Source organism: Amborella trichopoda, chromosome 1, assembly GCF_054954075.1.
Source record: "Amborella trichopoda isolate Santa Cruz 75 chromosome 1, AtrichopodaSantaCruz75HAP2 v2.0, whole genome shotgun sequence".
NCBI lineage: Eukaryota > Viridiplantae > Streptophyta > Magnoliopsida > Amborellales > Amborellaceae > Amborella > Amborella trichopoda.
In genome coordinates, this window is record NC_142336.1 from 37,965,580 (window position 1) to 37,985,019 (window position 19,440).

The following is a 19,440-nucleotide window of genomic DNA, read 5'->3' on the forward strand; positions in this document are numbered from 1 at the left end:
ATCCATTAAAAAGTTTTTTCAACATTAAAACAATATTTCCGATAGATTTATGAAATACATTTGTGATTCTACATTTTAAAGTTACAACCCTATATAAATTTTTTCCAATTATAAATTTAAAAATTAAAAAAAAACGGAACCACCACTATGCTTTTTTAATTGAAAAAGTTAAGAATTATAAATTCAAAAATTAAAAAGCAAAGGAACTAATTGATGCATCCAATTATCTTTGAGCTTTTTTAATTGAAAAAGCTTAAGACTTATAAATTAAAAAAATTAAAAGCACAAGATCTGGTTGAAGCATCCGTTATCTCTAAGCTTTTTTAGTTGAACTAGTTGAGAGTTACAGAATTAAAAACTGAAAAACATAGGAACCACTTGAGGCATCAAGTTCTCTATGCGCTCTTTTAATTGAAAAATTTGAGAACTATAACATTAAAAATTAAAAAAATCAGTTAAAAGTTCCCTATGACAAAACTGGTACGAACTACTTTGAATAGATCGATTTTAGGGAATTTATCGGAATCTCGATATATTACAAGATCCATAATTGATAAGAAAAAATTTGATCGGCATCCCCCATTTTTCAAACCTTGATATAAACGTCACCCATTTTATTTTCATAAAAAAATAAGCCAAACGTCTTTTGCTTCTCTAGGGGCCGAACTACCAACTACATACCTCGAGAATTGCTTGTTGGGCTCAGCTATCTATCATGTCGAAGCAAGTTTAAACTTGCACTACAAGTAATATGCACCTCAAGACTTTATTGAAAAATGACATTTTGTGATATGGATAACGCACCAATCGATCTTTTTTACAAGATTTAAATGACATTTCATTAAAAACTTCCAAGATTTAAATTTTCCATATACTCAACTTCCAACCATAAACATAATTTCTAATTGAGAGAGATATAAATTAAAAAAAAAAAATTATATTATCTCGAGTGCTCAAATTTAGTTGGTCAGCGTTTCTTGTACGGTTACGTCCAAGGTCCAATTTCCACCTCAGGCTTCTGTTTCTAAGGAGGAGGGGAGGTGTTTTCCGGCATTGACCATAGCCTCGAGGTTCTTAAGGGAGGATCCACCCACTCTAAGCGCCCGGGCCGCACTGTCCTTAACGGCCGCCATCCGCTCCCTGATCCGCTTCCCGACCTCCGACTCCATGAGCTCCCGCACACACCGAGCCACCTCCTCGGCCTTCACGAATCCGTCGTCTCCCCTCTCGACCGCAACCGCCAGCCCCATCTCCCCCACCATCAGAAATGCGTTCATTGCCTGCTCTGCATAAATGGGCCATGCTGCCATTGGCACCCCCGCGCACACGCTCTCCAGCACAGAATTCCACCCGCAGTGGCTCACGAACCCCCCCACAGCTGCACAGCTGAGCACCGCCGCCTGCGAGGCCCATGACTTCATCACCAAGCCTTTATCGGCTGTACGCTGCAGGAACCCCTGTGGCAAAAGCTCCTCAAGGTCAGGCTCTGAGGGCCGGAGTCTCTTGGTCCTGTCATTGTCCTCCCTCGGAGGACTTCGCACCACCCAAAGAAATCGTTGCCCGCTGTTTTCGAGTCCGACTGCGATCTCCCGTATCTGTGCCTCGGAGAACCTCCCCACGCTGCCGAAGGAGAGGAAGACTACACTGCCCGCCGGTTGAGAGTCCAGCCACTGTAGTGTGTCATTGTCACCACCACTCCGGTCTTCGCCACCAACAAGAGGCCCAATCCAGTAGACCGGAGGTCGAGGGACACCTCCATGAGTGTGATCCATGAGGGCCTGCAGGGCTTTCAATCCGAGGGGCTCGAGCTCTTCGAATGAGTTCAACAGGATGCCTTTCCCTTGAGGTACCTTCGCTGAATGGTAGAGGAACCACTCATAGACCTTTTTATTTCGATCCTGCATCACCTCTGGAATGAGTGATGGCGGCAAGGGTGGTAGGCCCGGGAGCACAAGGTCGCAGGCGAGGTCGCGAAATTTCCCAGGATTTTGCTTGTTAAGCTCTGGGAAATAGAGGAACACGGTCAGGAAAGCGGCGGCCGATGCATAGAAGAAGTAGGCCGGCACGCCGAGGTCAGTGGCCACATCGAGAGCGGTGCTGCAAAAGCTGTCCATGACAAAGGCGCGAATCACAGTCTTCTCGGATATCGACTGGAGGGCTTGTGCTACGGCAGGCTTGCAGAGGAGGAGCCACTCGAACATGAAGGTCAAGCTATGGTCGATTTGTGTCACCGAGAGCTCGACAGGAGGGAGCTCAATGAAGGTGATGGCCTGAATTTCAGAGGCGACGCGGCTCATGTAGGGGGCGGTGGCGCCGGTCTCGAAGGGCGGTGTGGTGATGAGGATGGTGATGGAGAAGGACGGGTGGTGGCGGAGGATGAGCTTGCCGAGCTCCACCATGGGGATTAAGTGGCCGATGCCAGGAGAAGGAAAAAAAACCATTGTTTCACACATCATCACAGCCTCTGCTCAACACATCGATTACTTCCAATCGAATGCAAACTTAAGTTTTTTTAGGGTTTGTCATTCATCATTGAGGGTCAGATTCACGCCACCTGGTTTGTGATTCAGAGGGTCAGATTCAGGCCACCTGGTTTGTAATTCAGAGGGTCAGATTCATGCCAACTGGCCCATTTTTGAAACAGTTGCAGGAATAAATCCTACTTTATCTAAAGCTTAGGCTCTAAACAATGAAATTAGAACCTATCTTCAAATAGTATTTAGAAATGTGGTTTCAATACTGTAAATTTTTGTGATAGCTTTAAAATATAATTTTATTTTTATTTATAACGTTTAAAGCTTTAAAAATAGTGTAGTTCAATAGATCTATGAAAACTTGAAAATTGAAAGTTTAAAATGTATTACAAAATACACTATTTTCAAAATTTGAAATATTTTTTTTTCTCATGTCCTTGCATCTTGATGTCAAGATAATGCATCAAAACGATTTCTTCTAGTATGATTTTTGTGGTAGGCTTCAATTTAATTGTTTAAAGCCTCGGCTCTATATAAACTTTTCTTCAAATAAAGTAAATCCTGGTATCAAATCTTTATTTGAAAAGCACTTTCGGCATCCAAATCTTTAGGGTGGCTCTAAAATTGATTTTCAATACGAATTATGAAATTTGAAGATTAAAAAATGGTATAAAGCTTGTAAATCCGTGGACACATATTTTTAGGGTAAATGGTCGGTCTAGACAATGTGTCGCAATGTACATTATTTTTAAGATTTACAATCTTAATGTTTTTTCACAATCATAATGGTCATGGCTAAGATGATTGATTTAAAGGTTTTTGGACAACGCTATAATTTTTGGTGAGTTTTAAATTGTGCTTTTACTTATTTTGACAGGACCGCAGCCCTATCAAAACGTTTTCCAATTTTAAATCTTAAAACGAATGCCTCATAGTAAACATGGCGGCTTGTCACATCTAAGTTTAGAGGAAGTTTTAAAAAGCTGTCATGTATAGTAGAAATAAGGGATACCTCAAAAACTTACTAGAACATATTATTCTTATACTGCAAAACCTGCAAATCGATCATCTTGGCCTTCGGATATATGGATATAAAAAAGTTTTATTTCAAGTCTTGAAAATATTGCATCTTGCAGTGCATTATCTGAACCATCCATTTCAAACATATCAAGCATTTATAGATCTATTCAATCTCCACTATTTTCAGAGCTTTAAATTTCACATTAGGGACAAAAATAACTTTTTAGGCCGTTACAAAAATCTCTAATACCAAAATTACAACGTTTAACATAATTCAAAGGCATGCCTTATTTGGATTGTTTAAGGTTGACGCTTTACGCAAACTACGCCCTTCAAGTTTTGGCCCATAATAATACTCTCTGTAGTTTTGGCCCCTAATAATACTTTTTGTAGAACCTAGAGAGGAACAAGGTTCGTGTTGAATGAGAGAGGGATTCTTGCCAATTTCATTTAAGCATTTTTTCGTTTTTGGGTAATTCAATGGGCCTCCTATCCATTTTCTCAAATAGATTAAAAGTTAGTTTTTTGAAGTTGTCAAATTTAATGTCATTGAAAACCATAATGTAGTGACTAAGATGTAGGGGTGCCATCACACCCCAAACCCTTTTCCCAATATTTCATTTAAACGTAATGCCATGCTAATAATGGCGTTCTTAATTGCTCTCCCCCATTAAAATGGGAAAATGTACCCTTATAAAATTCAAAATTCCCCATGCTGAGATGTTCCATAATAATATGTAGATGAATAGGGTTTGACTCTTGTATTACTAAATAATGATGCCTTTAGCGAACAAATTGGTTCATCAGAGACTATCAATTTTACCAGCAAGAGGGCCATAGAGTGTGGGGACACGAGTGCTCGTTAAGACTCTTGTTATGATTTGGATATGAGCCATAAAGAATAAGGATTGTTTATAAAAGAAATTATTTATCTTTTATAAATAGAAGTCACAATTATTTTCACTCATTAGATGTTAAATTGGATGGTTTGGAATGAGTAGCGAAATCCTAAAAATTTTTAATTTGGAACTTTGTGTCTACTCAATCACACTCTTACAACCACCTATTTTAAAACTGAAGGGATAAGAATGATTGTGACCTATATGTATAAAAGATAAATAATCTATTTGTAGACAATCCTTAAAAAATATGTCATATCGAGCGAGAATGTAGAGGACTGCGAGGGCAGATGCCAAAGTCGGATGAGGTTTCTATTAGGCCTAGGTTTTATGAAATCAAAATAAAGTCTCACCTCAAATCTCGTCCAGAAAGCCCTTTCGGCAACGAAAATCTCCATAATGGCTCGAAAATCAATTTTCAATACCGACAATGAAAATTGAAATTAAAAAAATGGTACAGATCCTATGGATCTATGAATACTTTTTTAGGGCGAAATAGATGATCTAGATAATTTTTTATAATATACACTACGTTTAGAGATTGAAATCCTTTTTTTTTTTTCACAAACATAATAGTCAAACTAAGATGATTGATGTAAAGGTTTTACAATGCTCCAATTGCAATTTTCTATGAGTTATGAAGGGAGGCTTTCCTTGTTTTGATGGGCTGCAACCCTATCAAGTCATTTTCCAAGTCTAAATACACCATGCATTCATCTACGTGTGTGTTTATTGAGAGATGACCCACCCTCCATGGTGTACATGTCTAGAAGGATTTACAACTGAAATTTACAGCAACTGCAAGAATTATTTACAACTGAAATCTACAACAATATGGCAGTCTATGTATTTTCTGGTATGCTTTTATAGGCCAATCATGAGCTTCTACAAGCTAGACTGATAAGTCCTGAGCTATATTGAATTAGATCGACAGATGTGATGGGACTGCATAGTTAACACACACGTTATTTGATAAGTCATGAGCTTTATTGAATTAGATCGACAGATGTGATGGGACTGCATAGTTAACACACACGTTATTTGTATCGATCTTGAATCAAAATTTGTAGTGATCCATTATCTAGACTATGATGATCATGAATATAAAAAATAAATTATAATAGCATAAAATTTTAAAACATTTTTACTAAAATTTTTTCCTATCCATTAGATAGGAATCTTTAGTTGTGGGTGTTCATCTTAAAGGTGGACGTTTGTGATTGTGCGGGCTAGTGAGTTCCCCAACTCACAAAACACTTTTCATTTTTAAAAATTAGCATATTTGCACTTTTTAACTTTCTCTTTTCATAATAGTCATTATAGATGATAATTTTTTTCTGTTTCATGCCTAATTATAAGTATGCGTGTTATCCCATGACATGCTAACTTTTTCTAGTTTCTCTAATATTTTAAAGTTTTAGCATACTTGCACTTTTTAAATTTCTATTTTCATAATAGCCATGATAACATAATGCTTTGTTCTCGTAAAAGATAAGCGTCAATGCTAGACTATATCTTGCAATCATCTCGCTAAAGCGATCTTATAATTATATTTTCGTCCTCAGCAAAAGTACGAAGTATTAATATACGGAGATAGACTACAAAGATACCAATTATCTTTTTGAGGATTAGATTGAAAATTGGATGGTTTGGAATGAGTTATGAAGTTCAAGATTTTTTTTTTTAATTTTATATCTATTTAATGATAATGGTTTCTTTGTAGACAATCTCTAATATATATAGGTTCGAGACACAATACACGTATGTGAACCGTGTATGTGGCACACAAACGACGTCAAGATTCCATATGCCTCATGTGGACCTAGGGCTGGGAATGGGGCGACCGGTGCTGGCCCTGATCCCTATAGGGTAGGCCTAGGCCCATCCCGACCCTTCTCTGATAGGGCCAAAAAGGCACTGGCTTAAGTCCAACCTAACCCTTTGGAGGCAAGGCAGGGCCGAGTTGAGCCAAATGGGAAAAAAAATGAAAAAAATTAAAAATAAAAAAAACAAAGGGCGGGACCAAAGAAACAATAATTGTGAAATTTCAACAATGGGAACAAAATCCCAAAGAGAATAAAAATGATTTAGTTGTTCCGTTGACACATAGAGGAAGCAACATATGGAGGTGACACAATATTATCAATGCGGTGGTAGGCTTGAAATCAACTCCATCAATGATACAAATCATGACGTCCGAAGTTCAATGTTACAAGAAGGTCCACCACTACAACCGGTTCTTTGGAAGACAAAATGATTAACAAAGGTCCACAAGTCTATCGAAAACTGAGAAACTTACAATCAGGAAGTGAACCAGGAAACTCCTTCCTAATGTGAAATGAGGAGGAAGAGGATCGGTCAAAATGGCTAGTGACTCCAACGGATACATTGAGCCCCCTTTGTTATTCAAGAGAAAAAAGACCCCGGTTCGGATAGGTTATGTTATAAAGAGACTTCCTCATTTACAGTCTAACCCTATCCTGGCCCAAGTTTGGCCCTGGCCCACCCTAGGACCATATTTTGTGGCGGAGGTCCAAATTTTGAAGGGTCGGGCCACTCAGCCCTGGTCCACCTTCGGGCCATATTTTGTTGTTGCTGACCTAATTTTTAGGGCTGGGCCACCCAACCATTGCCACCATTATGTGGACTCAACTTGCCATGGGTCCTATGTGAAAAGCCTTTTTGGTGAGTTCTAACTCTAGAAGGGAAAATTGTTTCATGCAGGTTGGACCGCATTTCTACATATGTGGTCCAGAAGCATCTATCGTAAAGATGAATGCAAGTAGGTGTTCCATCTAAAAATAATGAAAAATAACGGTCCAAATGTTTTCTTATTAGAACTATTATTTCTAGTTTTTAAAATTTATTTATTTTTTCATATTCATGCTTTCCATGCTAGAGATTATATGTTTTTAAAAATTAAGTCTTAAAATCCATCTCCAAAATAGATTTATTAAGAGGCCCTCATTTTTACATATGCGGGCTTGGCCGTATAGAAACCGCGTCCTTCTAAAAGTATTTAGAGTCCACATGATTAAGAGTTTTCATTCTCCAAGAAATCCATTCGGAATTAAAAGTTAAGGAGAATTCTTTGGAAGGAGGATTACTGTTTTGGAGAAGGATTAAGCTTTAGGAAAGTCTTCTGAGTTCTACTAATATTGCAAAAAACGGTAAAAGTCTTTTCTGAACAAAGAGTTCTTTCAAAGTTAAATTCAGCTAAATTTAGACCTAAATTAATCTAACCTTGAAAAGTCCAAGCACTTTAAACTTTTTAAAACTAATCCATATTAAGCTAATTTAGACCTAAATTATGGAGGATTTATATTATTTAAAATTTTCCAATAATCAATTAAAAAATAGGTAAGGGCTAGTATTCCCACTCATCTGCCAAAAAAAAAAAAAAAATGATTAGAAAAAAAAATTCCATATCAACGACTTGGTGTGTATCGACAACAATGCGACACAAAGGATGTGGTACATATCGACACACATCAGTAATCTAGGATGAGGTGGAAAATGTCCATGTCTGTTCCAAGGGCCTCTAGTATCAACTTTAGGTTTGTGTGCCCTAGGATTTGATGATTTTCTGTTCCAATTGCTCCCAAGGTTTAAGATTGAAAGTTCTTAGACCAATTTTGAGCTTATCCCTGAGACCTTAAACTTGGGGATTATCTTTCTCCACCTGCCCAAGCTCTACTCTGACCTAATAGTCTCAGAAAATTGCCTTGAGGTCTAGTCCACCATTTAGAAGCCTTATAGTAGCCCTACAACAATTCATTTAAATAAGGAAAAATTTTACATAAGGTTACAACTTTAAAGTGTAGAATTAAAGATGCACTTCAAAAATCCATCGGAAAATGTTGTTTTAGTGTTGAAAAACACTCTAATTGATCATCTGGATATTGAGATGTATAAATATGAAAAAAAAGAAAAAGATTTTGAGGTTTAGAAATAGTGCATCTTGCAACACATTATCTAAACTGTCCATTTTCAAGATTTTCATATGTTAATAGATCTACTTGATTTTAACCATTTTTGGAATTTAAAATCTTATTATTAGATATAAAATTTGGAGGTACGCCATAATTGGATTGTTAAATGTTGCAACCTTATACAAACCACACCCTTTAAATAACCTAGGAAATCCACTGAAATTATAATCCTTCGTTGAAAACTTTTATTATAGACCATCGCTCACTTGTAGTCCAAAGGAGTACCAATTCTAACTCTTGGTTGGCTCGTTAAGATGGCATGCCTTGGCTGAAAGCTCAATGCAATGGTATGGCAATGGACTACAATTTTTTTAAAAAATTCATAACAATCTCACATAAGTCCATATGCATAACATGCTCCACAAATTACAGCAGCACAACATTGCAAGAGGAATCGAAACTACACAAATGTGGCTGATACAAGGCACAAGACAAACCTCTAACTTGCTCTTACTCTACTCTTCCATTCATAGCAAATGAGGTTGCTATAAAAAAAATACATCTATATATTTAACATTGCTAAAATGAATTGTATAAGCTATTAGCTCCCAGCCATCAAATTTTCATCGGGTGGTTCAAAATTTATATCCCTATCTGAAATTTAATCTTTTGTCTAGAAATCAGATCGCAATGAAATTTTGGATGTGTGTACTAAAAAATTAGGCACACAATTAATATATATATATAATGACCAAAATACCTTGAAAAATGAATGATGGGGTAATTTGGTCATCTTAAATTATTGAAAGTAATGCTTTTATATTTTTATATGGTGCGCAATAGTGTTTGGTATATACACTCAAATTTTCATCTTAATCTGATTTATATAAAAATGATTAAAATTAAAACAGGGATATGAATTTTGAACCACGAGATGAAGATTTGACGATTGGGAGCTAATAGATTATACTAAAGGACAATGTACTTTATAAATAAAATTTCAAAGCACTAATTTCTAAAATACCATTGTATCTTAGTAAAAATTTCTGATTTGCCGTTATTTAATGATTAAGTTACATACTAAAATAATTTTAAACAAAAAATAATGATTTTTTCAATAAATACGCCGATCACAACACATTTTAACGTTAACATTTGTATATAAATATCCCCTAAAATGAACATTGTAGACCCCCCAATACTTTTATTATCACACCTTGTTTTTTCTTGTATGTACCTTCAATCAAAAAGTCAAACAACATGAGACTAAAATGCTTTTCTCCTTTCTCACTTTCTCTACCGGGCAAGCTTTCTATGCTTCTCCTACAGCATAGAAGTTTTATCCTCCCCCTTATTCAACCGTTCATTCTAAATGGAGGGCTAAGATTGCCCCAATCACAATGTCACGTCTCTACACTATTTTATTTTTAATATTTTTTTCTATAAACTATTTTGATACCAAATTTTGGACGTTCATTCCTCTATTAAACTCGCACTAGAGAAAAATACAAAAATATATTTTCAATTAATAAAATGACTAAAATACTTCTAAAAGTTTCAAGGGGTATTTTGATCATTATATTTTATCGAAAAATTATTTTTAATATTTTGTATTGGTGTACCCCAATGAGAAGATGATATGTATCAAATTTCATATTCATAAATTTTTTATAAAAAATCTAAAAATAAAATACTTTGAGACGTCGGATCTAAGATCAAACTGTGAGTGGCTCTCTTGATCAAATATGGACAGATGGATGGTAGAGAGAGGATCAAACTTCTATGTTTTAGGGCAAGCATAAAAAATTTTCCTTTTTCTACCTGCCTTCTCTCTCTTTCTCTCTCTATCTACCATCTCTCTCACTCTCTCTTTCTTTATCCAAAAAAATAATCTCGAAAAAACCCAACACTTTCCTCTCTTTTTTTACCACAAAACCGACCACTTCCCTACTCGCTCTATTTCATTGGTAACCTCTCCTCTCTCTCTAATAGAAAACCCATCTTTACTTTGCAACTCGTGCAATTCCCCAATCATCGCTCTACAAAAATCCATACATTTGTGCAATTTGTGTGTATATTTCTCTCAATTTCTCTCGCTCTATATTTCTCTCTATTTCTCAAGGTTTTATGTTGCATGTGAGAAAATCCACCTCTTGAGAGCTCAGAGATCAACAAATTTTGGAAGGTGAATTATTTGTTAGGGACAGAAAGAGGGCGGCGACATAGAGAAAGAGAGATGAAGTGTGAATTATTTGTTAGGGAGAGAGAGAGGGTGGAGTCAGAGAGAAAGAGAGAGGCCGGGTAGAAAGACAGTGAGAGAGGGTAGGTAGAGAGAAAATGGGAATAGATAAGGGTGGGTAGAGAGAGAAAGAGTGAGGGCGGGTAGACAGAAAGTGAGGGTGGATAGAGAGAGTGAGAGAGGAGAAGAACATTTTAGTTTAAAGTTTTTTTTGACTTTTAACTAGGGGCAAATGCTAGAAAAAGGTGTTTGAGTTTACCATGTGATATTAAAAATATGGGTGCGTTTGTATAGAACCAAGGCTCTAAACAATCAAAGTAAATCGAGCCTTTATATATTGCGGAGAAATATTGTTTCAATACTAAAAATCTTTGTGATAGCCTTAAAATATATTTCCATCTTTAATTATAGAATTTAAATCTACAAAAATACTATAGATCGAGCAGATATATGAAAACATGAAAATCTTGAAAATTGACCGCCCAAAAATACGTTACAAGATACACTATTTCTAGAACTCAAAATCTATTTTTTTCTCATGTCCATCCATCTTGAGGTAGAGATAATCAATTTGAGCATCAAAACGACTTTTTCTGGTGAAATTTTTGAGGTAGGCTTTAATTTGATTGTTTAGCGCATCGGCTCTATATAATTTTTTTCCTAAAACATATTAGGGGAGGACGTCTACAAAGTTCAAAGTTCAATTTGGGGGTATAAATATATATATATATATATATATATATATATATATATATATATATATATATATATATATATATATATATATATATATATATATATATATATATATATATATATATATATATGTGTGTGTGTGTGTGTGTGTGTGTGTGTGTGTGTGTGTGTGTGTGTGAGCAATGATCTAATGCAACGACACTTCTAGAAAACCATGTTTGTGGTATTTGTATGAATTCAAATTTTGCACACACACTCTCTTCATCTCAATAATCAATCCCCCAAAAAATAAAAGTTCAATTTGAACCCTAGATATGGTCAAAATGAGTCCCCTCAAAAAACGAATCTAGACCATTAATTTTGTGAATTTCAAGATCTTATCCTTTTATAAACTCAAAATCATTTTTTTCTTTTTTAACATTGCTCATCTAATGATAATAAAACCATCCAACAAAATTAGAAATGAAAAAAATCCTTCTAAGGCCTAGATCTAAGCGTCTCACCAAAATGAACGGCCTATGTTAATTGGGCTAAAAAAATACTTTCTAAGTTGTGTTTTCAATTTTTTCCTTTTTTGTGATTGTTCATTAGAATGAAAAGAGTGCATATTTCAAAATTTGGATCAAACTAATGGCTATAAGATGGATTTTTAAGGTTTTTGCATCATATTATATACAACGGTTGCATGACATCATTGCTCTATTTATATATATGTAGGAAAATGCTGAGATTAGTCCACTAACTCATATGAACATATGAGTTCATATGAGTCCAATGGTCTAGGTTCAATCTGGGCAGATCTGACGATCACAACCTCATTTCGTATTTGAATTTTAATTTTTTTTACAAATCCAAATTACTTGAAATTTTAGGCGTGTGTTCTTCAAAAATAGGATAATCTAAGAAAAATATCAAAAAAATAATTTGCAAGAAATAAATTGACCAAAATACCCCAATAATATTTTAAGGGTAGTTTGATCAAATTATTTATTTCGAATTATTTTTAAAATATTTTTATTAGGTGTTCGTTGAAAAGAATGGACGTCTAAAATTTCAGGTTATTTGGATTTGTATAAAAAATATTAAAATTCAAATACAAAATATGGTCGTGACTGTCAGATCGGCCCAAATTCAATCTGGGCCGTTAGGCTCATATGAGCTAGTGGGCTAATCTCAACATTATATATATAAGATACTACAAAACACCTATAGGCGAAAATGAACACTGATTTAGCCTATCATCATCACCGTCCAAAATTCATCGCAAGGTCACGATTGTATGAAAGTGTTTTACTTTTCTTTTTTTTTTCTACAAATCGGAATGATCTTTTTTTTTGCAAATTATTTTTTTTATATTTTATTGGGTGTGCCTCACTAAGACGTACACACACTCCAAATTTCAGATCATTCCTATTTCTAGAAAAAAAATGAAGAAATAAAACATTGTCGGACAATCGTGACCGTACGATGAACTTTAGATGGTGATAAAGATAGAAAAAATCACTGTTTATTTTCGCCTATAGGCATCGGGAAGACTTTTCTGCTATATATATATATATATATATATATATATATATATATATATATATATATATATATATGAAAAACACGACGCAATGCCTACATGCAAAAATGAACAGTGATTTGGCCTACCCCCATCATCGTCCAAAGTTCATCGCACAGTCACGATTGTCCGGTAGTGTTTCATTTTTCATTTTTTTTTTTACAAATCTGAATGACTCGAAATTTGGAACGTGTATTTATCAAAATAAAAGAATCTTTGAAAAATATATAAAAAATATTTTACATGAAATGGGCAAGAGGCCACCCGAGCCGGACCTCGAGGCACTACTGCCAGAGGGTTTCCTAAAACGGACAGCAGGCGAGGGCCTGGTGGTGAAGACATGGGCTCTGTAGGTGGCGAGGTTGAACCACATGGCAGTCGGAGGATTTGTGACGCACTGCACTGCGGGTGGAACTCTGTGCTGGAGAGCGTCTGCGCTGGGGTGCCAATGGCAGTATGGCCCCTCTACTCGGAACAACATGTAAACGCATGGCTGATGGGTGGGGAGATGGGGTTGGCAGTGGGTGCAGCGGAGAGAGGGGAGGATGGGGTGTGGGAGCCGAGGCGGTTGCTAGGGTGGTGCGAGAGCTGATGGACTCATCACGGAGCATGAGGGTCAGAGAGCTGGTGGCTAAGCTCAAAGAGAGAGCGGCCGCCGCTCTGGCCGAGGGTGGAACATCTATCACCAACTTGGCTGGGCTAGTGAACGCATGGGCGGAGGTGCCACCACCACCACCACGCTGATGTCACTTTTTGAAAGAAGCATGTTGAATTCTCCGCCAAAGGATAATATAGGTGCATTACGATTTGTTAAACAACTTGATAATGTAGAATTCACTGATATCCAAGAGAAAAAAAATGAAAACAAAACAACGTATTATGGAGGAATGATGTTTGGGTATTATCCAACAACGAAGTGATGAGTATTGGTTCATGTATCTTTGGTAAGGAGAGGCGTTTTTCGCACCACACGTTTTCAATCTCGTCTCCTTAGAGTGGGGTCGATTCCTATCCGCATCTACAAATAAAAATATATAAAAATTGGGAGTGTCCACCAAGATACCATTTACTAAAAACAATTGTTGAGAAAAAAAATGGATTTTTAATTTTGAAAATAATGCATCTTGGAACATATTTTTGGATTATTAATTTTCAAGTTTTCATAGATATGCTCGATCTACATTATTTTTTAAGCTTTAAATTTTATAATTAAAAATAAAAAAATATTTTAAGCTTATCACAAAGATTTGTAATATTTAAACCATATTTCTTGACACTATTTGAAGGTGCACTTTGCTTTGATTGTTTAGAGCCTTGACTCTATACAAACCCCACCTTTTATTTTTTGTCAAATTGGAAGGTTTGGAGCAATGACAAATTTTTTTTTCAAACTATATGTCTATTCGATGATACTATTACGACCATCCATTTTGAAATTTAAGGGACAAGAATGATTGTGACCTCTATGTACAAAAGATAGATGGTCGTTTTGTATACAATCCCATAAAAATTTATATATTTTATACTATATAATTAGTATTATTTATATGTAACTAATATTAATATGTTTGGGTTGGTTGGTCTCAACTCAGACCCAACCCACTCGATAAGATCCATGCTCGTCCCAAACGCAGAACCCAATTAGGTCAAGGTCAAATGGATCCAGACCCAATCTAAACCTAGTCAGGCCGAGCACTACATATTTGTCATCTATATATATATATATATATATATATATATATATATATATATATATATATATATATATATATATATATATATATATATATATATATATATATATATATATATATCTTTCTCTCTCTCTCTCGGGTGTGGTTTCTATAAGGTTGCAACCTTAAACAATCCAATTAAGGCGCACCTCTAAATTTTATCATCACATGAAATTTTGGTGTAAAAATTTTTTAGGATTATCTAAAATCTATTTTCATATCCAATTATAAAATTTTAAACTCCAAAAAAGTTGAAATCAAGTAGACTACAAACCTATGAAAATCTTGAAAATAGATGATCTAGATAATGTGTTGCAAGATGCACTATTTCTGAGACTCAAAATATATTTTTTTCTCATATTCATACATCTCGATGTCGAGATGATCAATTAGACAGTTTTTCAACATTAAAACAACTTTTTCCAATAGAGTTTTGAGGTGCATTTGTAATTCTACATCTTAAGGTTGCAACCTTATGTAAACTTTTTCCCCTCTTTCTCTCTTTCTTATTTCTCTAAATCTCAACAAGGAAAAAAAAAATAGTGGAAGGGAGAGAGAAACCATCTCTTTAAGAATCCCTTTAAGTTTCTAGCTATAACAAATTATATAATAGTCTAGAATGCTTTCCTCTGACCATATGCCTATTTGCCTCCATAAGTTGTCTGGCCCGAGACTTTTCTGGTTGGATATTAACTAGTTGGAAGAGCCTGTTGTTGTTGTTATCATAAAAATTGATGGGGTAGTTGTTATGTTCTAAGCAGTTTTGGGTACTAAATTCTCAAAAAACTAGTCTCTATTAAGCACAAAATTATTTCTTGGAAACAAGAAAATCAATTTCAGCTTAAGGCCTTGATACTACATTGATGTATATTGAAATGCTGGAAAATTATACTCAAGAAAACCATCATCTTTCAAAGGACATGGTGATCAATAAGAATATTTTGCTTATTAAGTTAGATGATTATCTAAAAATAGATGAAATTTATTGGAAGCAGAGATCTAGAGTCAAATGGCTTAAGGAGGGATACAAGAATACTAAAATTTTTCATGCGATTGCAAATACTAGCAGAAGAAAAAATGACATCTCTTCTCTAAACTTGCCTAGAGTTTTGGAGGGTGATTCGTTGGGTAGGAATAATAACATCATTGTCCACTTTGAGAAAGCCTTTTCAAGTGAATTTCAGCTAGGAGTTATTTTAGATGGAGTACCCTTCGAGAGTCTGCCTTTTAATTTCGTGTTGGAACTTGAAAAAGAAATTATTGAAGAGGAAGTCAATCTGGCTGTCTTTGCTCTTCCGGAGGATAAGGCCTCTGGACCAGATGGATTCCCTTTTGTTTATTTCCATCGGCTTTGAAGTTTAGTTAAAAATGATGTGGTCTTAATGGTAAAAGAATTTATGATATCTGGCAAAGTGCTTAAAGGTGTTAACTAACTCTTTATCTCCTTAATTCCTAAGAAAGATATCATTACTGAAATTAGTGACATCAGACCCATCAGCCTTCTATCTAGTCTATACAAAATTATTGCAAAAGTCATTGCTAAGAGATTGAAGCGTAATCTTCCTTTTGTGATCTTTGATGAGCAATCTATCTTGACCAAGGATCGTATAATTATAGATAGCATTCTTATTATTCAAGAATGCATTCACTCAAGGAAGTTAGCAAAACAAACAGGAGTGACCATCAAATTGGATATGGAAAAAGCTTTTGACAGAGTTGAATGATAAGTCCTTCAAGAGATTATGAGAAGAACGAGGTTGGGCTCTAAATGGATTTCTTGGATTCTGGGGTGCCTCTCCTCGGCTCATTTCTCAGTCGTTATCAATGGCAGCCCTAAAGGTTTTTTCCAAGTCTCTAGGGGAATTGGACAAGGAGATCCCTTATCTCATGTTTCTTTTTACTCTAGTTGCAAAAGGCTTCAGTATGATGCTTAAGAATATTGTGAGGTCTAGTCTCTTTTCAGGGTTCCAAGTTTCCCCTTCATGGCTAGTCATTTCTCATTTGCAGTGCGCAGATGATACCCTGATCTTTTGTGATGCAAATCATGATCAAATCAAGAACTTGAGCACCTTTCTCTTCTGCTGGTAGTTAGCTTTAGATCTCATAGTTAAACTTCCATAAAACATTGATAGTGTGCATTTCTTGTCCCAGTGCCCTAGTGGACTCTCTCGCTTCTGTTTTGAGTAGTAGCGTGAATAAGTTCCCTCTCAAATACTTAGGGGCTTCTATCTCTGATAGTAAGCTATCTTGGGCAATTTGGGACTCTCTCATTTATAGATATCAAGTTAAAATAGACTTATGGAAGACCAAAACCTTGTCTTTGGGTGGCTGTATCACTTTGGTTAAATCTCCTTATATAAATCTGCCTATTTATCTGATGTTTATTTTGCAAATGCCCAGAGAAGTTATAAAGCACATTGAAAAATATATGTGCAACTTTATATGGGGGAATGTGGAGGAAAACCATAGGAAGTTTCAATTGGTGAATTGGAATAGGATTTGCACTCCGGTTAAATCGGGTGGTCTTGGAAAGATGAAATTCATGAATTGGGTCCTTTTATCTAATTGGTGGTAGAGAATTTTTCAAAACTCTTCTCATCTCTAGAAAGAGGTCTTGATTGAAAAATATGGTTTTGATCACATTTCTCATTCGATCAAGAAAGGTAGAGGTTGGAATATTTACTTCACAGATATGGAAGGACATCTTCAACTGCAAAAGGATAGTGTCAAATAATATTAGGTGGTTAATTGGTAATGGGGGTAACACTATCTTTTGGTTTAATAGATGGCTTGGTGATGCTCCTCTTTGTTCCTTATTTACAGCTCTCTTTTCCAAGGTTGTGCTTCTTGCTGCGAAAATTTCTGACTTAGCATTCCCTTCACTCTCGGGTGTGGTATGGAATATTAATTGCATTTATAACAAGCTTTCATATTATGTTATTTTGCAATTACAAGTCTACATCTCTCCTTGCTTTGAAGATGAGGGTATTTAGAAGATTGAAAACGATGGGGTATTCTCAGTTAGGTCTGCTTATAGACTACTCTTCATGGATATAGTTTGTTTGACTGATGCCACGCTTGGATTTATACAAAAATGGCGAATCCCCATGAAAGTACAAGCCTTCAATTGGGTTGCTTTTCAAGATTGATGCCTCACAATAGATAATTTTCACAAAAGGGGCAAAGTTCTACCAAACATTTGCCTTATGTGAGAAGCTGATGAAGAGACTGGCACCCATTTCTTCTTCCATTGTCCATTTTCTGCTTGTTTATGGTATTGGGCCTTCTCTTTATTGGGTCTCTTTTTTATGATACCTGTGAGTCTTGTCTGTGTGATTAACCACCTTAATGCTCCTGGATTACCAAAGAAAGGTGTAGTCATTTGAAAAAAAATTAAAAGTATTCTTTTATGACAAATTTGGTTGGAAAGAAACATGAAAACTTTTGATGCGGGGGGGGGGGGGGGGGCAAAGATCGAATTTTGCAGTCTTTATGGGATTGGTTCTCTTTCACTTCTGAAGGTCATAGGGTTCTTCGGACTGACCTTTATGTCAATCTAAGAAACTTAGCATTTTCTTTCTCATATTTGGGTCGTCCTCTTAGGATCTGACAGTTACCTCCAGAGGGCTGCTTCAAACTCAATTTTGATGGAAGCCCTTTAGGTAACCCAGGGTCTACTGGTGTTGGTGGACTTTTTCGAAAACATGGCAGTATGGTTCTCTTCTCTTATGTTGGACCTTGTGGCAATACTATGGCTAGTCAAGCTGCAACCCTCTAACAAGGATTACAAATTATTGTTGATAAGGGCTTTTTAAGTGATATTCTAATTGAAAGAGACTCCTTGAATGTTGTTAATTGGTGTAAACAAGAGCAGAGTGTCCTTTGGACGTTGCACACTCTATGGGTTAAAATACATGTTCTGTGTGTTACACTAAGATTGCAAATTTCCTTCAATCATACCTATTATGAGGCCAATGACATTGCAGATGGACTTGCCAAGAGTGGCGTTCAACTTCCTTCTCTGCTTATTTCTTATGCTTTGGTTTCCTCATTGTAATACCATGCTTTTTAAGCACCAATATAATACAAGCTCATAACATTTGTTAAAAAAAAAAATTATTATGTTTGGGTTGGTTGGTCTCAACCTAGACCCAACCCACTCGATATGATCCATGCCAGTCCCAAACGCAAACCCAATCAAGTCAAGGTCAAGTCGACCCAGATCCAATCCGGGCCTAGTCGGGCTGAGCACTGCTTATTTTTCATCTCTCTCTCACTTATGCCTTAATCTCAACAAGAACGAAAAATAGTGGAAGGGAGAGAGAAACCATCTCTTTAAGAATCCCTTTAAGTTTCTAGTTATAACAAATTATATAATAGACTAGAGTGATATACCTTCATTAAAATTTTAGGTAAATTATGAAATGCTCCATTTATAGGCAGAAACTACAAAGAAGGTTGATCAACCTATATTTTTTATTTTTTTCAAAATTGCCCCTCGAAAAACCTTTTTTTTTTTTGGTAGGGCAATACTTTAAAGCTTGGGACACTGTCCTAATAACAAAAAGGCTAAAAAAACAAAAACCAATAATCAGAATTTGGGTTAACCAAGTGGCAATTTTGAAAAAAATAAAAAAAGTTGGGTTGACCGACATTCTTTACAATTTTCACCTATAACCGAAGCTTTTTTGTATTTTACCTAAACTTTTAGAGTCCATACGTAAATCACTCTAATCTATTATATAAAAACTTACGTTATATAGTGTATAATAATATAAAATAATAATAATAAATTACATACTATACAAGATTATCACAATAAAATAAAGGAAAAAATTTATATAAAGTTGCAACCTTGTACTGTTGAAGTAAGGTGCATTTAA

The 19,440-nt window shown here is 35.5% G+C and overlaps 1 protein-coding gene across 1 annotated transcript; it reads right to left on the minus strand.

Moving 5' to 3' along the window:
* Positions 1-461: 461 nt before the first annotated feature.
* Positions 462-4,101, minus strand: LOC18433176 (anthocyanidin 5,3-O-glucosyltransferase). Its single transcript, XM_006843277.4, has one exon. It carries the CDS (start codon positions 2,454-2,456, stop codon positions 1,011-1,013), a length of 1,446 nt encoding a protein of 481 aa, XP_006843340.2. The 5' UTR covers positions 2,457-4,101; the 3' UTR covers positions 462-1,010.
* Positions 4,102-19,440: the final 15,339 nt, after the last annotated feature.